At 45.9% G+C, this 21,814-nt stretch overlaps 1 protein-coding gene across 2 annotated transcripts; it reads right to left on the bottom strand.

Moving 5' to 3' along the window:
* Positions 1 to 2,478: 2,478 nt before the first annotated feature.
* CUNH9orf43 (chromosome unknown C9orf43 homolog) lies at positions 2,479 to 21,572 on the bottom strand. Of its 2 annotated transcripts, XM_047068259.1 has the most exons (14): positions 21,164 to 21,572; positions 20,913 to 21,063; positions 16,763 to 16,820; positions 15,778 to 15,878; positions 13,562 to 13,619; positions 12,654 to 12,823; positions 11,596 to 11,746; positions 10,361 to 10,451; positions 10,023 to 10,093; positions 9,733 to 9,820; positions 7,280 to 7,359; positions 6,325 to 6,382; positions 5,923 to 6,115; positions 2,479 to 2,673 (listed from the first exon to the last, which is right to left on the bottom strand). In XM_047068259.1, exons 1-13 carry the CDS (start codon positions 21,312 to 21,314, stop codon positions 5,931 to 5,933), a joined length of 1,413 nt encoding a protein of 470 aa, XP_046924215.1. In that variant the 5' UTR covers positions 21,315 to 21,572; the 3' UTR covers positions 2,479 to 2,673; positions 5,923 to 5,930. The 2 variants fall into 2 exon arrangements, with proteins under 2 accessions (XP_046924215.1, XP_046924207.1); XM_047068251.1 differs by lacking the exon at positions 2,479 to 2,673 and having other exon boundaries at positions 5,646 to 6,115.
* Between the last annotated feature and the right edge of the window lie 242 nt (positions 21,573 to 21,814).

Here is a 21,814-nt window from a genome sequence, read left to right as displayed (position 1 = left end):
CATTCGCCCATTCAGCATATATTACTGAGCAGTTATGATGTGCCAGGCACTCATCTAGGTACTGATGCTATGCAGTGAAGACAGATACGACTCGCAGAACTCATAGTCTGGCTGTGGACGGTGGCAAGAGACAAGCCACGAACTCCACAGAGGCCGGGAGAGGGAAAGTGAAAGAGGAGAACGTCACCCCGACAGCGGTCAGAAAAAGCTTCCCAAAATAATAACATGCAAGCTGAGATCTAAAGGATGAGTAGAAACTAGGCAGAGAAGAGAAGAAAAGAATTGTCCAGGTTAAAGGAAAAGTACAGAAAAAAACAAATTTTTTTAAAGCCTGAAGGCAAAAGAAGACAAGACTCACTACAACCAAAAGGAAAAAATCATAGAGCTTCGGGGGGAGAAGGAGGGAACTGGGCCTGAGGAGACAAGCAGGGAGCACCCGGGCCATAAGCCTACCTTGTAAGGTTTGTAAGACCAGCAAAAGGGGTTGGGTTTGATCCCGAGGCCAAGGGAGAGTTTTAATTATTTTTGGAGATCCCTTCCAAAACAGGGCCATCCTTAGAAGTAATATAGGCTCAAAAACAAACAAACAAACAAAACTGAATTTATTGGTTTCACCTTCTCTGAAGGCAAAATCTGGTCAAGAAAATTTTAGAAGAGCCTCACATAATTTGTGGTATTTCTACTTATCAAATGCTGCCTCCCTGAGTCTTTGCCCAACTGAGAACTGTCAGGATCCTCAATAGCTCCCCCATTTCCCCCAAATCCTCGGCCTCTGGGCATGTTCCAGAATTTGTCACACTCTTGAAATAGTTCTAACAATGACATTCTAAATTGTTCAAAGACAAATTCATTCGTGAGGGCATTTAAATTGGATCATATATTTCATTGGTAAATGTGGGTTTTTTCTCCATTTACTCACAAGGAAATGTCATTGACTGTGTAGACCCTGGCTTCAGAAAGAACCAGAGGCCTCCAGTCTTGGAAGAATATCGTTTCCATAATGTAATATCACCACCTAGTGGTTCCAAACAACTTCACCAAGTAATCCAGGAAAATTTCTAGCTACACACCTGGAAATAACTTCATCTCTCCAGAATTTTTTGTTTCTCTATCAAGATAATCTGTGGTCAGGGCACATGGGTGGCTCAGTAGGTTAAGCATCTGACTTCAGCTCAGGTCATGATCTCATGGTTCATGAGTTCGAGCCCCATGGGCTCTCTCCCGTCAGCACAGAGCCTGCTTTGAATCTTGTCTCCCTCTCCCTGTCCCTCCCCTGCTCATGCTCATGCGCTACCTCACTCTCTTTCTCTCTCTGTCAAAAATAATTTTTTTTTTGAGAGGGAGAGAGAGAGAGAGCACGCGTGTGCATAAGCAGGGAAGGGGTAGAGAGAGAAGGGGACAGAGGATCTAAAGTGGGCTCTGTGTGCACAGCAGAGAGCCCGATGTGGGGCTCAAACTCACAAACCATGAGATCGTGACCTGAGCCAAAGCAGACACTTAACTGACTGAGCCACCCAGGTGCCCCAAAAATAAACAAAAAAAATTTTTTTAACGTTTATTTATTTTTTGATAGAGACAGAGCATGAGTAGGAGAGGGGCAGAGAGAGAGGGAGACCCAGAATCTGAAGCAGGCTCCAGGCTCTGAACTGACAGCACAGAGCCTGACGTGGGGCTCGAACTCACGGACCGTGAGATCATGACCTGAGCCGAAGTTGGATGCTTTAACCAACTGAGCCACCCAGGTGCCCCTAAACAAACATATTTTTAAAAAGAAAAAAAAAAAAAAGAGATACTCTGTGGTCGATTGTCTAACATACAGTTGGTATTCAATAATTGTTAAATAAATGTATAAACAGAAGGGCAAAATAATTTCCTACCCTGGTACCTTATGGCAAGTGAAAAGAGACAATTTAAGTCTTTCCCAGATTCCTCTGGATTCCAAAGGGCCTCTAATCATACTTATCTAACAGCCAGAGGTATTTCTGTCTTTAATTTAGCAAACAATTCCTTTAGGCACATTTGAATAAACAGATTTTTTTAAAGGGTCACTGCTACCATGGATGAAACCTTGACCCGCTCCCATCAAAGGGAGCTTACTGTAATCCAAAAACAACGAAGAACAGAGTCTGTTACCCCAGAAACCAGGACCAACACCAAAACAAAAGAATAGCTGGTGCTATAAGGAGGGGAGTGTGGACACAGACCGTCTGAAGACTGTTTCATTGACTCTTCTTCTATGCACAGGTCAAACCGGGCCAGGTGTCATTGGAAAGTGTGCTCAGAAAACATGGTGACCCAAACAAAGTGGCTTACTGCTAGTAGGGATCATAAAAAAGAAGAAAAGAGGCCAGAGACTACTTCCTTAGGAATTTAAGGGTACCAGGACAATATTCCAACTAGCTAAGTCTTTAAGACCTCTTGTCTGTTTAAGTGCATAAAGCAATTCTAGCTAGAGCCTCCTGGCTGTTAGGTCGTAATTCTCCTGATTCTTAAGGCCCAGATGGTGGGGAAATGGCAGTTGGCAACAGTTACCTGGATCCTCTTCCCTCAGAACATTGAGAGGTTGATGCAAAGCGTTGATGAGAGCTTCTTCCCCTCAGTCAATTCTTTTATATATGGTCTCATTCTTCCTTTCTGATTAAAGACGGCTTCTGATCAAAGCCCCAGGCTCTGCTGTGTGTTAAAGAGAGGGAATCAGAGACGCATCAGAGTCCAGCGGATGAGAGGAGCGAGGACCCAGGTTCTAAGCCCAGCCCCCATCACCTGGTGGCCTTTGATTTCTGGCAAATTACTTACCCTCTCCTGCAAGGCCCCCAGGTACTGTGACGAGGGTTGTGGACCAACTCTCGGGGTGCCGATCATACTGTAATCATTGTAGATTTGTACACTCGTTGAGATAACTTTTCGACAGATGGTAGTAAAGTGTCATAAAGGGCGCATTTTTTTTTTCCTAATTCACTAAGGCCCCAAATGGGTTATCATCAGCCCTGGATTCTGAGCCTGTTTTCTAGTCTGTAAAATGGACACAATCCACATCTATCTATAGAGTTGGCCAGAGAACTAACCAAAACGGTGGGTATACACTGCCTTGAAAAGCCCTAAATTCACGGGGCGCCTGGGTGGCGCAGTCGGTTAAGCGTCCGACTTCAGCCAGGTCACGATCTCGCGGTCCGTGAGTTCGAGCCCCGCGTCGGGCTCTGGGCTGATGGCTCAGAGCCTGGAGCCTGTTTCCGATTCTGTGTCTCCCTCTCTCTCTGCCCCTCGCCCGTTCATGCCCTGTCTCTCTCTGTCCCAAAAATAAAAAATAAACGTTGAAAAAAAAAAAAATTTGAAAAGCCCTAAATTCTGTTTGTGATTTGAGGGATAGGTAGAAGAAAGGAGAAACAGTTTTCAGCCTGCAAATGGTTTTCTTCCCTTTGAAAATAGAAGCAAAAGCCGGTGTTCAAATAGCAAACATTTTCTCACTCAAAATGTCATGATTCGAGAGGGAACTCTGTACCCATCAACAAATCTGAAAAGAATGTGCCAATTGCAGTGAGTTGCTTTACTAAGTAGTTGAACTGGTAATAAAGTAATTAGAATTTCTCTTCTGAATCTTCAGATAAAATGAGCAAATGAGAGCAAAGCCCTGCCCCATCCTCAGCCACACTACTGGCCACTGGGAGTCAGGTTTGCTTGTGTGGACAGGTCTGAGGGGAGACTAAGGAATTGAAAAAATGTGTACATTTTTAAGTTAGCCCACAGAAGTCATTCTGCAATGTAACGTATGTTTGGGAAATAATTATCTTCAGAAAACAGCCCACATAACGCCTCTTGGATTCCTCTCACTATGAAGATTCAGCTAAGTATAGATCAGTCTAGTAACACAAATGGTGTCATATAATTTTGATTTGGCTTAGAAGAGAGGAATGGGTAGGCAGCAGTTTTAGCTGTCTAATTTGGTCTGTTTTGAGACAAATGTTAAAAAAGAGTTGAACATTTAATCTGCCTTTCTTTGTACAAACTGTACTTAGGGGAACCAAATAATTGATGAGGGATAAGTTTCTCTTACAGAAAGATGTCAGACCCAGTCCTGAATTCCCCCTTCTGGCATAACAGCGTGAGATGCTCCGCAGACTGCTGTCCAGTGAAACTGGTGAAAATAATTTTTTTAAAAAAATGATTATGTCGGGGCGCCTGGGTGGCTCAGTTGGTTGAGTGTCCGACTTCAGCTCAGGTCATGATCTCACGGTCCGTGAGTTCGAGCCCCCCGTCCGGGCTCTGTGCTGACCGCTCAGAGCGTGGAGCCTGTTTCGGATTCTGTGTCTCCCTCTCTCTCTGACCCTCCCCCATTCATGCTCTGTCTCTCTCTGTCTCAAAAATAAATAAACGTTAAAAAAAAATTTTTAAAAAATGATTATGTCTCTGAAAATGTCCTTAGCAGCATACAGCACATGAAGAAACATTTGTTCAAGAAAATCCACAAAATCTCAGTAAGAACAGAGTCTATGCTGTGTGACCCTAGAGCCATGCCCCACCCCAACTTCAGTGAGACAAAAACCACTCCAGACTGCTGCAGCCCATGGACACAGGCCTCCCTCCCCCGGCCCCAAGACAGAGGGCTCTCTCCCCAGGAGGAACAAGATGTCATTGTTTCTCATCCTGCCCCCAGCAACTGGTGGCTGAAGTTAAGTGCTAGCGAGTACCAACAATAGTGGGGGCTCTCTTCTTCCACCTAGCTCCCCCTTATGGGAAGGAGACTTGACCCTGGGTGCAGAGCTGGTGAGAATAAGGATTCCAGCTACCCTTGCCCCAGCTCATGGCCCAGGGTAAAGGCCTTCACTGCCCATATCTAACACACTGGGTACATGAGAGTTCCATTATATCATTCTCTTGGCTTCTAGGTAATCTTGAAATTTTCCTATATTAAAAACTTGAGGGGCACCTGGGTGGCTCAGTCGGTCAAGCGTCCGACTTCGGCTCAGGTCTTGATCTCACAGTCCGTGAGTTCGAGTCCCACATCGGGCTCTGTGCTGACAGCTCAGAGTCTGGAGCCTGTTTCAGATTCTGTGTCTCCCTTTCTCTGACCCTCCCCCATTCATGCTCTCTCTCTGTCTCAAAAATAAATAAACGTTAAAAAAAAATTAAAAAAAAAAAAAACTTGAAGGACAAAAACATAAAAAAAAAAAAAATCCTTCCAAAGACCAAATTCAAGGTCCCCTGAGACTCTGAAATTCTGAGTCTTTACAAGTATCACTGAAACATTCCTACAGACACAATAATTTAGAAACTAGACCTTAATAGACTCTTTCAGGTTAATATAAAAATGATTATTGGGTGCCATCTCTAAAAGAAACCATTTCCAGAGAATGAGAGGAAAAGCTGGGAACACAGTAGGGTGTCTCACGGGCCAAATTCATCTTCCCTTTTTTTCTTTTTTTAAAGTAATCTCTATGCCCAACGTGAGGCTCAAACTCACGATCCCAAGATCAAGAGTCACACACTCTGCCGACTGAGCTAGCCAGGAGTCCCAAAATTCATCTTCCTTTAACTGGAAACCTTTCAGAGCTTCAGAGGGGAGATAAAAGTGACCCAGAAAACAGATGAGCAGAAACATATCTCCCCTCCTCCCAGAAACAGAATGAGTCTTTTGCTTAAGCAGCAGTTGTGTTTAATCACTAAAATTATTCTGTTCCTAATGAAAGAGAAACAATCTAAGTTTAAAAAGGATGAGGCTTTTTCTACTCAATTATTTTAGAGGCAAGGAGAAGTGAACGAAAAAAGCAGAATCTCTATGGTCAGGCCCTTTTAAAGCCTCCAGGGAGCAGAAGTCCCCTCCGCTTTCTGCCCTTATGTCCAAGGTCACCGTCCTCAGGATTCCAAGCATTCTGCTCTGGAGTAAGACTGCCCTGCAGAGTCTTGAAATACTCTCCACTCTCTGACCTGGAGAGCTAGTTCTCCTCATCCTCGTCGTCAGTAGCCTGAAGAATCCTCAGTAGTTTGAGCTCAGGGTTCCACCTTGTTCTAGATGTACCATCTGAAAGGTCCTCTGGGCTCCTCTCTTGGGATTCCAGCACAGCGTCCTCTTGAGTGCTGATGTCCTTGTTAGAGGGTTTGGTCTTAGATAATTCAGGATCTGAAAGAAGACCCAGCCATTAGCTGCACCCGCAGCCCTCTCCCAACTGTGCCAAATGCAGGACAGAAAAGGAAGGGCTGTGTGTCATTAGGACCCTTCTGAGGGATGAGGACTATGGCTTCCAGGGAGGTGAACCATCCTTGTCAACAGGAGTTCAGCTCTCCCGGGCCTAAATGACTTACTAAGCTTCCTCCACCCTAGGAACTTACCGTCCTTACTGGGGGAGGAATCCAGATAATTCTTCATCTGTGGTCTCTCTATGGAATCCTGAAATTCATTAGAGTAAGTGTAAAGAAACCTGAATCAAGACTTTAGGAAAGTAAGGGTTTTTCTAAAAGATGCTTTTCTTGGAAAAATTAGCATCTAAGACAGGACAAAATGCCACCTCCTGAAACTAAAGAGAGAAGCGTGTATCACACACTCTTTGCCCACTAGACTGACCAGATGAAGCCAGAACCCACTTTTCTCCATTCCCACCTGTCAGCTTAGGGTGCACTGCCTCCAAAGGTGGCTCCCAACAATTCCTCCAATTCCTCCATGCACATGCTGCCCCTCCCACCAAGAGACGGAGTACGTTTTCTCTCCCCTTGAATCTGGGCTGGGCTGGTGATTTTGTGACTAGTAAAATATGGAAGAAGTGACATTGCTCCAGTTTCAGCCCCATCTCTTAAGAACGTGCTTTCATGAGGGGCGCCTGGGTGGCTCAGTCGGTTAAGCATCTGAGCTCAGGTCATGATCTCACGGTTTGTAGGTTTGAGACTCACATCGGGCTCTGTGCTATTAGCTTGGAGCCTGGAGTTTGCTTTGGATTCCGTGTCTCCTGCTTTCTCTGCCCCTTTCCCCGCTCACACTCTGTCTCTTCCTCTCTCTCTCTCTTTCTCTCAAAAATAAACATTAAGAAAAAAATTTTTAAAAGAAGCCCAAACAAGCCACGGAGAGGCCTCATAGAAGAGAACCAAGGCAATTTGGCCAACAGCCCCACCCCAGCCACTGGCTGAAAGCAACTGTGTTGAATGACATCAAGCAACACCAGAAAAATCATCGAGTCAACCCTCAAAATCACGAGAAATGATCAACCACTGCAGTTCCGGCTTTGAGGTGGTCTGTTCTACAATAATAGATAACAGAAACAGGGCCCTGGCAGAATGGCTCCCATACTCTTACCTGCTTCAAGGTGAGTCCTTCTAACTTCATCCACTGTGGCTGCTTTTGGTCACTTTTCCAACCCAACAGAGTTCTGTGACCTAGTGATCACAAAGCCAATTCAGTTCTCTGCTTATTGGTATTTCATATCCCATTGTTGGGCTTCTAGGTGACCCCTAGTCTATAAGTCCCTACCCCGTCTAGGGTAAGACAGGTTAGAGGAGGTGGAAGGGAGTTCAGCCTCCGAGTTCTACCTGTGAATCTGTTCACCTGGGACTGTGACCACATCTACTACAGAATTAGAGATCGGGGCGCCTGGGTGGCTCAATCGGTTAAGCGTCTGACTCCAGCTCAGGTCATGATGTCACGGTTCGGTCTGTGAGTTTGAGGCCCACGCCAGGCTCTGTGTTGATGGCACAGAGCCTGGAGCCTGCTTCAGATTCTGTGTCTCCCTATCTCTCTTTGCCCATCCCCCAATCACACTCTGTCTCTCAAAAATAAATGAATGTTAAAAGAAAAAAATTTTTAAAAAGAATTAGAGATTAAGTTCGAGTATATGCTCAATGACTTAGAGTTCCTCCAAGAAACCTAAGGGGCAGGTATCTGCACATCTTAGCAGCGAAAGAAGCCCTAACCCTAGGTTTTCAGTTTACAAATACTCCTCTGACCTTGTGGTACCAACCCTAATGTCTCCATATTCACTTCCAAAAATGGAACCCCTCCCTTCCAAAAGCTCTAGTTCTAGGATTCTTCTGCATCAGTCGTTTCCCCATCTAGTCCCTGAATGCATCCGCCCTTTCCTTTCTCAATTCCCTTCCTCTAAATGAACATCTTCCAGGCTGCCACCAGAGATGTTATGCTAAAAGGCAAAGCCAAACAAGAGACTCCCTTGCTTAACACTTCTGTTGGCTCCCTACCAGCACTGGTTCTCACCCTAGCTACACACTGGGAGTACTGGGGGTTCCATTTACTGAGGCCCAGGTTCCAACACTAGAACTTCTGATTTAATAGGTCTGTGGTGCATCCTGGGTATTTGAGATTTAAAAGCCCCTCAGTTGATTTCAGTGAGCAGTCAAGGGGGCGCACCACGACCTGGAGCAAAGGTCAAACACCTCAGCAGGCTATACAAGCTCCCACCTACCTCTTCAGCCCAACATTTCATCACTCTCTCTCAAATAACCGACAGCTACAATGGACTGCTGTGTTCCCTGAGTAGCCACACTCCTCCAAGATGCCTCTGCTAAAGCTATTCCCACTTCTGGGAATTCTCTTTCATGTCAGTAAAATGCTCACACATTCAAGATCCAACGCAAAAATCAACTCGTCCATAAATCTTTCTCAACCCGGTGAGGACAGGCCACTGCTCTAAAAACAGGAGCACCTGGGTGGCTCAGGTCTTGATTTGAGGGTTGTGAGTTCAAGCCCCACACTGGGCTCCATGCTGGGTGTGAAGCCTACTTTAAAAAAAAAAAAAAAAAATGGGCACCCAATCACCTATTGGAGGCATCAGGAAGAGGAACAAAAAGCACTTAAATGAATTCAGGGCAGTGCTGATCACCCCAGATGAGGAGCTAACCTTGGACCAGTCAGCCCCACCCTGGGCAACAGCCCTAGCTCTGTCTACATCCCACGTGAAGGTCAGGAAGCTTCCTAGATCTTCAGGTCACAGGCTACTGCTGGCATCTGAGAGCTCAATGGGATGGGAAATAAACTGAGAGAGAGAAGCATTCTTCTCAGGAAACAGCTCTCCTGACCCTCCCACTGCCCCAGGGCTGGAGAGCAAATTCTGATGCTGAAATGATCAGCAATGTCCAATCTTAATAGGGCACAAGAATCTTCTAAGGTTTCAGGGCATTCTTTCTCCCTTCTGTTCTTTCTTTCTTTTTTCTGCACTCAAACTGAGTAATGTCAGAGGGACGGGGTAAGTATATCCTTCAGCTCAGACACGTGATAAGGACTCCAAAAAGGGGAGAAATATCTCTTCTCGCATCCAGCAGGAACACCAGAGGGAAAGAATCTCCTATCAAGATCGGCTACTTGCCTCCTACAGGGGACTAGATAGTATGATCTCAACCCGAGCCTCCAGGAACTAACGTGTAGCTGGGAAGTGGCCCTGGATTCTGCTTCTTTAGAACTCTCTGGGGGCTAATCAGGGGCCCTGGCTCTTTCCTGCCTCCTTGCTTGCTCTTCATCCTGAAATCACTCTGCCTTTGCTAAAGACATGAGGAAAGATGCCTCTGACTCATGCTCATGGTCATCTCTCAAATGCCCACATGAAAAAGACACCTGGCCCAGCTTGCTTCCTTAGTAAACGTTTGATGGAAGGATGATGTATGGTAGCCCAGCCAAAACGTTCCAAGAAGAATTCCGAATGCCCGACAAAGGCAGGTCCCAAGATGATGGACAAGTTCAGTTCTTCCTGCCCTCGGCTACGTCCTGAGATTCTGTCCCTCCCAAACCCACATTCTCCTTACCATGGCGTGGGCCATAAACCATGGCACCTGAACGTTTATGCAAAGTGTTCGGGCTCCCTGGATCGCTCTTGGGTTTCTTTTTAGCCTCCTGAAACCCACATGAGGAGGAACTGAATTAGGACCTTCGGAAGTGAAGAAAACGTTTCAGAAAGAGTCTAAAAGAAGGAAGTCAATATCTGCAACCAGACAGAGAACAGGGAGGCGGACACCTCATACATCCTTTCCTGTTCCAGGCTGCGCCCCTGCCCCAGACCCAGCCAGTCCTAGGGCGCCCCTCACTGCCCCTCTACCTGTCTCTTAGGTGGTGTTTTCACCAGCCTCTGCTGCTGCTGCTGCTTCTGCTGCTGCTGCTGCTTGTGACCTGGTGACCAGAGCACCGGCTCAGTCCTCTTCTCCCTGACAGCTCCCACCCGCCCCTGGGCTGTTTGCTCTGCCCTGCTCCACAATGGCGACAACCCCTTTGTCAGAACCAAGCCATTGGGGGGGGGGGGGTGTGGGGAAGAGGGCTGCTTTCTGAAACTGCAGTTTCCTGAGTTCTACATGTGATCCTGTATGACTCTGGCCACAAACATAACAAAATTGGGACCAAGATCAAGTATAAGCACTGTGGGCTGAGGGGGAACAGTACCTGAGGATCTGACAGCACCAGAAAATCTACCTTCTGTGTTCAGGTTAGAACACAATTTCTTCAAATGTTCAGGATATCTCAATGCTGGTCTCTGGAGGCAAAAAGAAGGAAAAGACGAAAAAGAAAAGGAAGAGAGGAGGAGAAGGGGGAGGAGGAGGAGGAGAAGGGGGAGGAGGAGAAGGGGAGGAGGAGAAGGGGGAGGAGGAGAAGGGGAGGAGGAGGAAGAGGGGGAAAAGGGGGAGATGGAGAAGGGGGAGAAGGAGGAGGAGGGGGAGGAGGAGAAGGGGAGGAGGAGGAGGAGGGGGAAAAGGGGGAGATGGAGAAGGGGGAGAAGGAGGAGGAGGGGGAGGAGGAGAAGGATGGGAAGGAGGAGGAGGGGGAGGAGGGGGAGGAGGAGAAGGATGGGAAGGAGGAGGAGGGGGAGGAGGGAGAGGAGGAGAAGGGGGAGGAGGAGGAGAAGGAGGAGGAGGAGAAGGAGGAGGAGGAGAAGGAGGAGGAGGAGAAGGAGGAGGAGGAGAAGAAGGGGGAGGAAGAGAAGGAGAAGAAGGAGAAGGAGGAAAAGGAGAAGAAGGAGGAGAAGGAGGAGAAGAAGGGGGAGGAGAAGGGGGAGAAGAAAGAGAAGGGGGAAGGAGGAGGGGAGGAGGAGGAGGAGGAGAAGAAGGGGGAGGAGGAGAAGGGGGAGAAGGAGAAGGAGAAGAGGGAGGAGGAGAAAGAGGAGGAAAAGGGGAGAAGGAGAAGGAGAAGAGGGAGGAGGAGAAAGAGGAGGAGAAGGGGGAGAAGAAGGAGAAGGGGGAAGGAGGAGGGGAAAGAGGAGGGGAAGGAGGAGGGGGAGATGGAGACGGAGGAGGGGCGGGAGGAGAGGAAGGGGAAGGGGAAAAGGAAGAAGAAGAGAAGCTCTACTGAAGTTCTTTCCTTTTCCCAAAATGTATCCCTCAAATGCAGGTACCCATCTAGCCAACGAGCACTTTTTGAGAACCCAGTGCGGGCAACATCATACCAGGAGCTATGGAGAGAGGAAACGGTGCGGAAGTGCAGAAGACACAGAGAATGTTGCTGTCCTCAAGCCCCTCCCCATGCATTTGCTTTCACTACATACAGCCCAGCCCTTCTATGGGGCTTGAGTCCAGCATGGAAGGATAGAGAGAAAGAATAGAAAGTCGCCTCCTCCAGCCTTGGAAAGTAATGAGTTGGGATTTGCATCTAGACATCCCTCTCCGAGGCCCCCTGGCTCTTACCTGTAGGGCGAGGCGGTGCACAGATAAGAACATCTTTGCAGAAATGGCACTGTCAGGTCGGCTCTTCTCCAGGGCAAGTTTCTTCTTCATCATGGCCAATTGCGTCTTCATCTCCAGAGAAGGCCTGGTTTTCCCTTCATCAGGCAAAAGGCTGAAGGGGACAGAGACAGCCAGACAGTCAGCGACAGTTGTTCCTGGAGAGTGTGGCTGAGGAAAAAGAGATGAAAAGGGCTACAAACCTGAATACATTTTCCACTTTGGGCCTGAAAAGACCTGTACCAACAGGTGTTTTCAGCTCCCTGAGGACAGGCATTCTTACCCCCATTTCGCAAATAAGGGAATGAAATGTAAGATGCTAGTTAAATTACCACAATGCACAAAACCAGGAAGTTTCAAGGCAAAATCCAAAGGTTGTCTCACTCCAAACCACATTTCCCTTCTGCCTCCCACTTACCCATAACTCATCTACAGAAAGAAGAGAGTGGGGGGCGACTAGCTGGCTCAGTCCACGGAGCAGGCAACTCTTGATCTACGGGTCATGAATTCAAGCCCCACATTGGGCATAGAGCTTACTTTAAACACAAAAAGGGGGGGGGGGCGCCTGGGGGGCTCAATCGGTTAAGCGTCCGACTTCAGCTCAGGTCACGATCTCACGGTTTGTGAGTTCAAGGCCCACATCGGGCTCTGTGCTGACAGCTCAGGGCCTGGAGCTTGATTCAGATTTTGTGTCTCCCTCTTTCTCTGCCCCTCCCCCACTCACACTCTGTCTCTCTCAAAAGTAAATAAACATTAAAAAAAGTTTTTTTAAGTTAGAAGAGAGTAACAGTTCTCGTGGAGGTTCAAGTGAGAGAATATACATAATGTGCTTATTTATTTAGCACAGGGCCTGGCAAGTGTAAGTACTTGGTAAATGGTGGCACACTGGTAAGTCTAAGAACTCACTGCACAAGTAAGGGGACAGTTTTGTCCCTACTCAGAATAAGCAGGCTACTAGCCCCTTCTCTGCTTCAGAGAAGAGCAGGTGCTCTGGCTCTACCACAGGCTCACAGGACACTCACTTCTTCAACAGATCCTGAGGTAATGGTTCCAAGTCAAATTGGTTCCAGAAAGGTATGGACTCTGAAGTTAGTTGCTCAAAAATGTGTACTGGCAAGGGGGGAGGCACATTCATCCTTGGAGGTCCCAGCTGTGTTTCTGTTTTCTGCTTTCTATAGAGAAAATGGTCTTTCTAGAAAAGCAACAGCGAAGACAAAGCACTCCTTTCAGAGCCACTCCTTCCCATGAACATCCCAGCCTCCCAGACACAACCCTGGCAAGCCAAACCCCTGGTCTCCAGACCCACTCCAGCAGCACCCTCCTCTGCACTGTGAGGGCCACCACATTTTCGCTCCCTGGCTCCCCATCCTATTGCTGAATTCAGATCATACAGGGACTAGTTGTTTCGTTTTCCCAAAAGGTTATCAATTCATTCACTGAGAAAACTGAACAAGTATTTGTTGGCCAGTGATGTGCCAGGCACAGGGCTGGGGCTGGGGATTCAGCAGTGAACAACATGGAGGAATCTTCCCGCTCTGTGACTTACTCAGGGTTACATTTACTCATAAGGGGTGGCATGAGAATGAGAAACTCAAGTCCATTATAACCCCTAGTCCACTGAAGTTCTCTTTTTGTCACACTGGGAATTTGCCTTTAATCGGCCAAAAATTCCCCCTGAATACCCAACACTTCCTCCTAACTTCTCTTCAAGATACTCTTCACCCTCCTACAGGGAGGAGGTAGAGAAGAGAGTCTCAGAATAGAAAATGCTTTGGTAATTATTCCTTAAGAGGGGTTTTCTTTTGCAGACTTTGTTCATTTAAAAAGAACGGAGACAGGGGGAATGTAGATGAAAGGAAAAATGAAATAAAATAACCAAAACTCTGTACAGAGTAATATCATAAAGGTTTGACCAAAACCTCAAACTTACAGCTACACAGTTCATTCTGCCATCCTGGCTGGAGACAATGCGCTTCTTCTCAGCTGGTCTTGAAACAAGAAAAATCACAACTTATTCCCAGCCATCTTAAACAGAAGCACCACGGGCATTTGTGAATGGTGACCATGAAGATTTCCATCCTCTATTCAGTACTCAAAGATGGCTGGCTAGAAGTCCAAAGGGACCAACTACCCAGAAGCTGCTAAAATCAAGACCTAACCTTACATCTAAATTAGGTTCCCTACCATTCTCTCTTATGGTCCCGTTATTTGATTTCATAGCATTAATCTAAATGAGTAATTATATACTTAGGTGTGGTGATGTGTGTAAGGTCTGAATCCCCCACCACCACCCTAAGACTGTAAGAGGTCAAGGACCAAAGTCAATTTGGTTTTTCACTGAATTCTCACTGCTCACCATAGAGGAGATACTCAAGTATTTTTTTGTACTGTCATCTTCCTCCTCCTTGCCTGGAACATGGATATGATGGCTGGAGCTCTAGCAGTCAACTTAGACCTTAAAAGCCCCCACGAAACACCTTGAGAAAATGAAACCCATGGGCTAAGGATGATGACCAGAGAGCCAAAAGGAGCTCTGGTTTCTGATTACCTCACGGAGTTGACATACCAGCCCTGGCCCACCCACATCTGGGCTTTTTTTTTTTTTTTTACATAAAAGGAAATAAACCCTTAGGGGCTTTTTGTTTACATCATACACACACACACACACACACAAATGCATGTATGCAGAATCACTGACAAGAACTTTTTTCTAAATTTTTTTTCAATGTTTTTATTTATTTTTGAGACAGACAGAGCATGAGCAGGGGAGGGGCAGAGAGAGAGGGAGACACAGAATCGGAAGCAGGCTCCAGGCTCCGAGCTGTCAGCACAGAGCCTGACGCGGGGCTCTAACTCACAGACTGTGAGATCATGACCTGAGCTGAAGTCAGACGCTTAACTGACTGAGCCACCCAAGCGCCCCTCTGATAGGATCATTTAAAAAAACAAACAAACAAACAAACAAACAATGAAGGGCTCTTGGGTAGCTCAGTTGATTAAGCATCTGACTCTTGATTTCAGCTCAGTCATGATCTCACAGTTCATGAATTCCAGCCTCGCATCAGTCTGTCAGTTCCAGCCCTGCGTCTGCACTGTGAGTACAGAGCCTACTTAGGATTCTCTCTCTCTCTCTCTTACTCTCTCTGCCCCTCCCATGTGCTCTCGCTCTCTCTAAATAAATACATAAATAAATAGGGGCATCTGGGTGGCTCAGTTGGTTTAAGCGTCCAACTTCAGCTCAGGTCATGATCTCACTGTTCCCAAGTTCAAGCCCTGCGTCAGGTTTCAGATTCTGTGTCTCCCTCTTGCTCTCTGCCCCTCCCCTGTTCACACTCTGTCTGTCTCTCTCTCTCTCTCTCTCTCTCTCTCTCTCAAAGATAATAAACATTAAAAAAAATTAATAAATAAACTTTAAAAAAAAGGAAAGAGAATAAGATCCTTTTGTGGTTCAGGTACTTCCCTCAAAGTTTGTTACAACCTCAGCATAGTACCCATCTGATGTTAAAAAAAAAAAAAGAAAAGTAATAAAATGAAATAAGATTCTTAAGTCACACCACATCTAAACAGTCACTTAACAAGAATCTGAAAGCCTCAGCACTCATGAAAGAAAACCCAAACGCTGCCTTTCAATGTTATCGGCATTGCCAAGCCTTTGGGCCTTCACCAAATGATCCTTCTGCTTTGCACATAGGTTCTACCCGCTATCCACTTTGTGCCACGGAGCCGGGCCTTGGGGCTGAGACCAAACATTCACATGCTTCACTGAAAACGTTTCCACTAGCTGGGGACGACTAATAAGAAAAACTGATAGTCAGGAAGCATCTGTTTCTTAGACCCCACAAACACACTGGGCTCTATGTTGCATGCTATTTACGGCTATGATTTGATGTAGAGAAGCCCCCCCCCCACATGAAGCACAAAGTGCATTAAATAGAACCCCAGTGGAGCAAGAAGCAAATACAAGAGACCATGACCTTCTTCTCTACATGGCCTCCTGATACTTGCACTGAGGTGGCTAAAAAGGAGATCACATAAATGAGGCCCACACAGGGCAGTGAGGGGTGGCGGGGGGAGGGGGGGCGGGGGGGGGGGGGACTTGCAGAACACAAGAGTTGAAGGCCCCCACGTTCTAGACACAACACTCACCTCGCATGCTTCTCTGGTTGTTCTGGGATCCAGACGACAACCATATTTCTAACATCTTGAGAGCTGGGAAGTCGTGTCTCATTCAGATTCAGCACTGAAAGCTAAGAGAAACACGTGAAGCCTACATACGGCTTGAAGGTAGCAGCTCCTGATGCATTCGGAACTGGCTTAAGAACCGAATTATCAGGCTAGCCTAAAGGGGATGGTGGTGTAAATGACAAAAAGACATTTCTCACCCCTAAATCATCTTTATAACGCTGCCTCACGAAACCAGACACCGGAATGGGTACTCTACACGAGTAAGCATGTTTAAGCGAAGAGTCCCCCCTGCCTCCCTGTGACATTAGGGTAGCATTTCCTGAGCACTGACAGCGCAGAACCTGCTTGGGATTCTCTCTCTCCCTCTCTCTCTGCCTCGCCTCTCCTCACACTCAGGTGCATGTGCTTGTGCTCTCCCTCTCTCTCAAAATAAATAAATTTTAAAAAGAGAATAAAATAGAATAGGACAGAAACTATCAAAGAACATCACTCATACTTAGGGTAAGGGTCGTTTTATGCTATTCTGTTGCGAAACGTATTTCTTACTGGAGGTCATAGTTAAAAAAGTTTGACAGTTATCAGAGTAGATGACCTAAAGGCCATTTTGGGTGTGACATTCCAGCATTTTAATTTCCCCGCACTATGAGATGCCAGGGTTTACTTTGTAGCTGAACATGCTCTGTGTAGGACACAGACAGGAAAGTTTCACCTATGCCAAACGGCCACAGATCAATCCCACTTGTGTCTGGGATTTCTGGAAACAGTATAGTATGTAAAGAAAGGCATTAGCACAGAGCCTAGCATATACTAAGGGCCCAATATTAGTTAGTTATCACTGTCATCATTCAGATTCTAGTCATCCTCAATGTTAAATAATGACAAGTATTTTATCCCCACTAGTAAACAGAAAATGCTGAGGGAGTACCTTTTTAATTCTATGATTTACCTTAGGAGACCTGTCAGTATAATGGGTGAAATCTTTGTCAGGTAGATCCTTCCGAGGCCTAAAAAATAAGAGTTTCCAAACATGACACAGAGACACGAACAACTTACTGGGACGACAGTCGGTGCTATGAGGAAAAGCCTTGTGCTCATCCACAGAACATCTCGGGGTTTAGTACTCACTGAGTGAATGTATGGTCTCCCCATTCCCTTAAGTTGTGCTTGCTTCTTTGTTCTGGAACAGCTCCCAGACACTGCACACCGCAAACACTTCACAACTGTTTGTTGCATCAAACTGAATTCAGAGCCTATGCCTCCCTCTTTCCAGCCACAGAGAGCTATGTCGCCATCAATAAAAGTTGACTGAGTACCTTTGATGTAAACGTTCAAAGCATATTAAATAAGCAAAATGTGGTATTTCTGTACGATGGAATGTTTTTCAGCCTCAATAAGGAATGCAATTCTGACACACACTCCAACACAGATGAATCTTGAAGCCATTATGCTAAGTGAAATAAATTAGATGCAAAAGGACAAATATCGTATGATTCCACTTATATAAGGTAGCTAGAGTAGGCAAATTCATACAGACAGAAAGTAGAATAGACATTAACAGGAGCTAGAGGGAGGAGGGAGTGGGGAGTTGCTGTTTAATGGGTATGGAGTTCACGTTTGAGATGATAAAAAAATTTCTACACATCATCAGGGAAATACAAATCAAAACCACAATGAGATACCACCTTACACCTGTCAGAATGCCTAACATTAACAATTCAGGCAACAACAGATGTTGGCGAGGATGTGGAGAAAGAGAATCTCTTTTGCATTGCTGGTGGAAATGCAAACTGGAGCAGCCACTCTGGAAAACAGTATGGAGGTGCCTCAAAAAACTAAAAACAGAACTACCCTACGACCCAGCAATTGCACTACTAGTCATTTATCCACGGGATAGAGGTGTGCTGTTTCGAAGGGACACATGCACCCCCATGTTTATAGCAGCACTAGCAACAATAGCCAGAGTACGGAAAGAGCCCAAATGTCCATCGATGGATGAATGGATAAAGAAGATGTGGTATATACATATATAATAGAGTATTCTGGCAATCAAAAAGAATGAAATCTTGCCATTTGCAACTACGTGGACAGAACTGGAGGGTATTATGCTAAGTGAAATTAGTCAGTCAGAGAAAGACAAAAATCTTATGACTTCACTCATGTGAGGACTTTAAGAGACAGCACAGGGGCGCCTGGGTGGCTTAGTCGGTTGAGTGTCCGACTTCGGCTCAGGTCATGATCTCGCGGTCCGTGAGTTCAAGCCCCACGTTGGGCTCTGTGCTGACAGCTCAGAGTCTGGAGCCTGTTTTGGATTCTGTGTCTCTCTCTCTCTCTGACCCTCCCCCGTTCATGCTCTGTCTCTCTCTGTCTCAAAAATAAATAAACATTAAAAAAAAATGTTTTAAAAAGACTAAAAAAAAGAGACAAAACAGATGAACATAAGGGAAGGGAAACAAAAATAATATAGAAACAGGGAGCGGGACAAAATATGAGACTCTTAAATATGGAGAATAAACTGAGGGTTCCTGGAGGGGTTGTGGAAGGGGGGATGGGCTAAATGGGTAAGGGGCACTAAGGAATCTACTCCTGAAATCATTGTTGCACTATATGCTAATTTGGATGTAAATTTAAAAAAAAAAAGTTCTAGAAATGGATCGTGGTGATGGTTGCACAACACTGTGAATGAACTTAATGCTGCTGAACTGTACACTTAACAATTAAAATGGTAAATTTAATGTAACACATATTTACCACAAAAAAATACTGTCCCCTTACGTTTTCATATCACTTGCATTATATTTATTTGTTAAAACACATTAAGTGTACGAACGAATAAATATTCCAAGGAAGTATAAGATAAAGACCCAACTCCTGAGCCTGATCTATGTGATGTTGGCCGCTGTTCTCCAGCTCCCTAGCCTCACCTCTGCCCACCCTCCCATTCCTGCTCTATGTTGCATACACGATGGACCCTTTTCCTCATACCTAAAGAACTTCCTCTTGCCTCCTGGCCTTTGGATATGCTATTTCTGTAGTCCAGAACCCTCTTCACGTCCACCTCCCACCTGCAACACCCCATTTCACCAGACTGTCCAAATTTCAGGGGTAGGCACAGGTACCACCTGCACAGAAGATGGTGCCCTGAGGAACCCTTCCTGTGTGCTTCCACGCACCCAGGGGTGCTGCTCTCGGCACTCTCGGCACACGGAACGGTTCTCCACCTCCCTGGCTGGGCTGAAAGCCCTTTGGGGGTAAAGACTGTATCTTGCTGGGGGGCCTGGGTGGCTCCGTCAGTTGAGCGTCCAGCTTCGGCTCAGGTCATGATCTCGCGGTTCATGAATTCCAGCCCTGCATCAGCTCACTGGTGTCAGCACAGAGCCTGCTTCAGATCCTCTGTCCCTCTCTCTCTGTCCCTCCCCCCCCTTTCAAAAATAAAAGACTTAAAAAAATACTGAATCTTCTTTACCACTGAATCCCCAGAGCCCAGCAAAGTGGCCCCCACTAAGATACATTTGTGAATTCAATGAGTGACGACATGAGTGACGTCATGGCCTTTGCCTCCATAGGCCCTGGCTGGGAGAAGCCATCTTCTTCCCGAGGTTCAAGTCCTAGAGAACCAGAAAGTAGTCCTACCCTTTCCCATACGGCATTTAGCCTACCAGAAGCCACCAAAGGCTGCTTACATCAAACAGGAGAAAAGGAACCAGTACAAGGACTGCCGGGAGTGCCTTGACTCCAGGCCATAAGATTTCGAATTTTACAAGTCTTAAGTTCTCCACAGACGTCTGTCCCTTCGCTTCCCCTATCAGCAAGCACTAACTGGGTGCCTAGATTCTGTGGGCGATTCAAAAGGAAACCATTTTTTCTGCCTTCAAGAGCTTACAAATAGTTTCATACCTAAAAATAAAAGACAAGAGAGAGAGCATGTGTGGACACAGTTTTCTGATGACCTGCAGAGGCTGAAGAGGTGCTCCCCGTGGTGGCCTGAGTTGTGCCCACAAATTCTTACGTTGAATCCTGACCCTCAGTACCCCGGAATTTGAGTCCCTCAGTATTTGGAGAGAGGGTCTTTAAGGAAGTAATTAAGGCAAAGTGAGGTCATATAGACAGGCCCTAATCCAATGACTGGTGCTTATTAAGAAAAGGAGGTAGGGGATTAAGAGTACACTTATCATGATGAGCACTGAGTAACACACAGAATTGTTGAATCAGTATACTGTACACCTGAAACTAACATAATAATAATACTAACTATATTGGAGTTAAAATTAAGCACTTAATTAACAAAGAAGAAAAAGATATTGGGACAAAGACACACAGAAGAAAGATCATGTTAAGACACAGGCCACCTAGGGGGCACCTGGGTGGCTCAGCCGGTTAGGTGTCTGACTTCAGCTCAGGTCATGGTCTCGCAGTTTGTGAGTTTGAGCCCTGCGTCGGGCTCTGTGCTGACAGCTCAGAGCCTGAAGCCTGCTTCAGATTCTCTGTCTCCCTCTCTCTCTCTTCCCCTCTCCCCCTCATGCTCTGTCTCTCTCTCAAAAATAAATATTAAAAAAAAATTTTAATAAAAAAAAAAAAAAAGACATAGGCCACCTACAAGCCAAGGAGAAAGGGTTCAGAAGAAAACAACTCTACCAACACCTTATTCTCGGACTTCTAGCCTCTCGACTGTGAAAAAATATATTTGTGTTGTTTAAGCCGCATAGCCTAGGGTATTTTGTTACAGTGACCCTAGCAAACTAATACAACCCTATTTTAACCAAGTCCTACAATAAAAAAAAAAGCTTTCCTTTTGTTTCCCACTGCCTATTCACCATTTCTCTAACTGAACTAGTGGCCTTTTTATTTTTAAGTTAATTTATTTATTTTTGAGAGAGAGAGAGAGAGACCACCCGAGCTGGAGAGGGGCAGAGAGAGAGAGAGAGGGAGACACAGAATACGCAGCAAGCTCCAGGCTATGAGCCTGGAGCCACCCAGGCGCCCTGAACTGGTGTTTTATTTTTAATTTAGCTTTCTCAGAGTCTACTACATGGGTCAAGGAAGTCAACTCAGAATTTTGAGATAGGAGGCTCATAAGGGAAGACTCCATGATAATTTACCTGCCTTGAAATTTGGAGTCAAACTTTGAACCTTGACACAATAAAGAGGGAGCTTTGGTGAAGGTAAATCCTGATAAATGACCGTGAGCAAGTCTCTTGGCCCGGAAGCAGGAATCTGAGATGTTTACAATGGTGAGCACTGGGGATTTGTCTAAGAAAAAAGACAGGAAAACATATAAAATGTCAAAAGGGAGCCAAGCGAAAATAGTTCAAAGATCTTACAAGGAAGAAGCAGGGCTGACTAAATTCACCTTCATTATTCAGAGCTGTTTTGCAGGGAGGGCCCAGGATTCGAGGGTGGCCCCTCTCAACCCGGCGGATCGTTGCCCAGCACTGTGGATGCTGACAAACAGCCAACTTGCAGGTGGTTTCATCCCACTGGCTCTCATCTGGCAAGTCCATAGCTACAACTGGTTTAGGACAAAAGCCAATCGCACAGCTTTCCAGCCCTCTAGACTAACAACAACCACATAATTAGAGCATATTATACATTAGCCATGACGTCCAGATCTTAATTTGGACTCAAAGCATAAAATATTTCTATTGAACCCATATACATAAGTGATGGTCATAGGATAATTAAGAATTGGGTAACAAGTGGGGCATCTGGGTGGCTCAGTTGGTCAAGCATCCAACTTGGGCTCAGGTCATGATCTCACAGCTTATGAGTTCGAGCCCCACATCAGGCTCTGTGCTGACAGCTCAAAGCCTGGAGCCTGCTTTAGATTCTGTGTCTCCCTCTCTCTCTGCCCCTCCCCTGCTTGCACTCTGTCTCTCTCTCTCTCTCTCTCAAAAATGAATAAATATTTTTAAAAATTAGGTAACAAGCAACTCAGCCATTAAAAAGAATAAGACTGAGCACCTGGGTGGCTCAGTCAGTTACACATCGGACTCTTGATTTC

This window comes from Lynx rufus, unplaced genomic scaffold (assembly GCF_022079265.1).
Source record: "Lynx rufus isolate CCGP_SWC_20201006 ecotype Redwood Valley unplaced genomic scaffold, mLynRuf1.p SCAF_10, whole genome shotgun sequence".
NCBI lineage: Eukaryota > Metazoa > Chordata > Mammalia > Carnivora > Felidae > Lynx > Lynx rufus.
The sequence above is the reverse complement of the archived record's forward strand: the minus strand, read 5'-3'. Positions and strand labels throughout refer to the sequence as shown.

Coding starts and splice junctions, on each gene's coding strand:
- CUNH9orf43 (XM_047068259.1), bottom strand. CDS start 21,314: ATGGACTTGCCAGATGAGAGCCAGTGGGATGAAACCACCTGCAAGTTG. Junction 16,821..20,912: donor GACTCCAAATTTCAAGGCAG/GTAAATTATCAT, acceptor CTTATTTTTTAG/GCCTCGGAAGGATCTACCTG. Junction 10,452..11,595: donor TGCACCGCCTCGCCCTACAG/GTAAGAGCCAGG, acceptor TTTTGCCTCCAG/AGACCAGCATTGAGATATCC.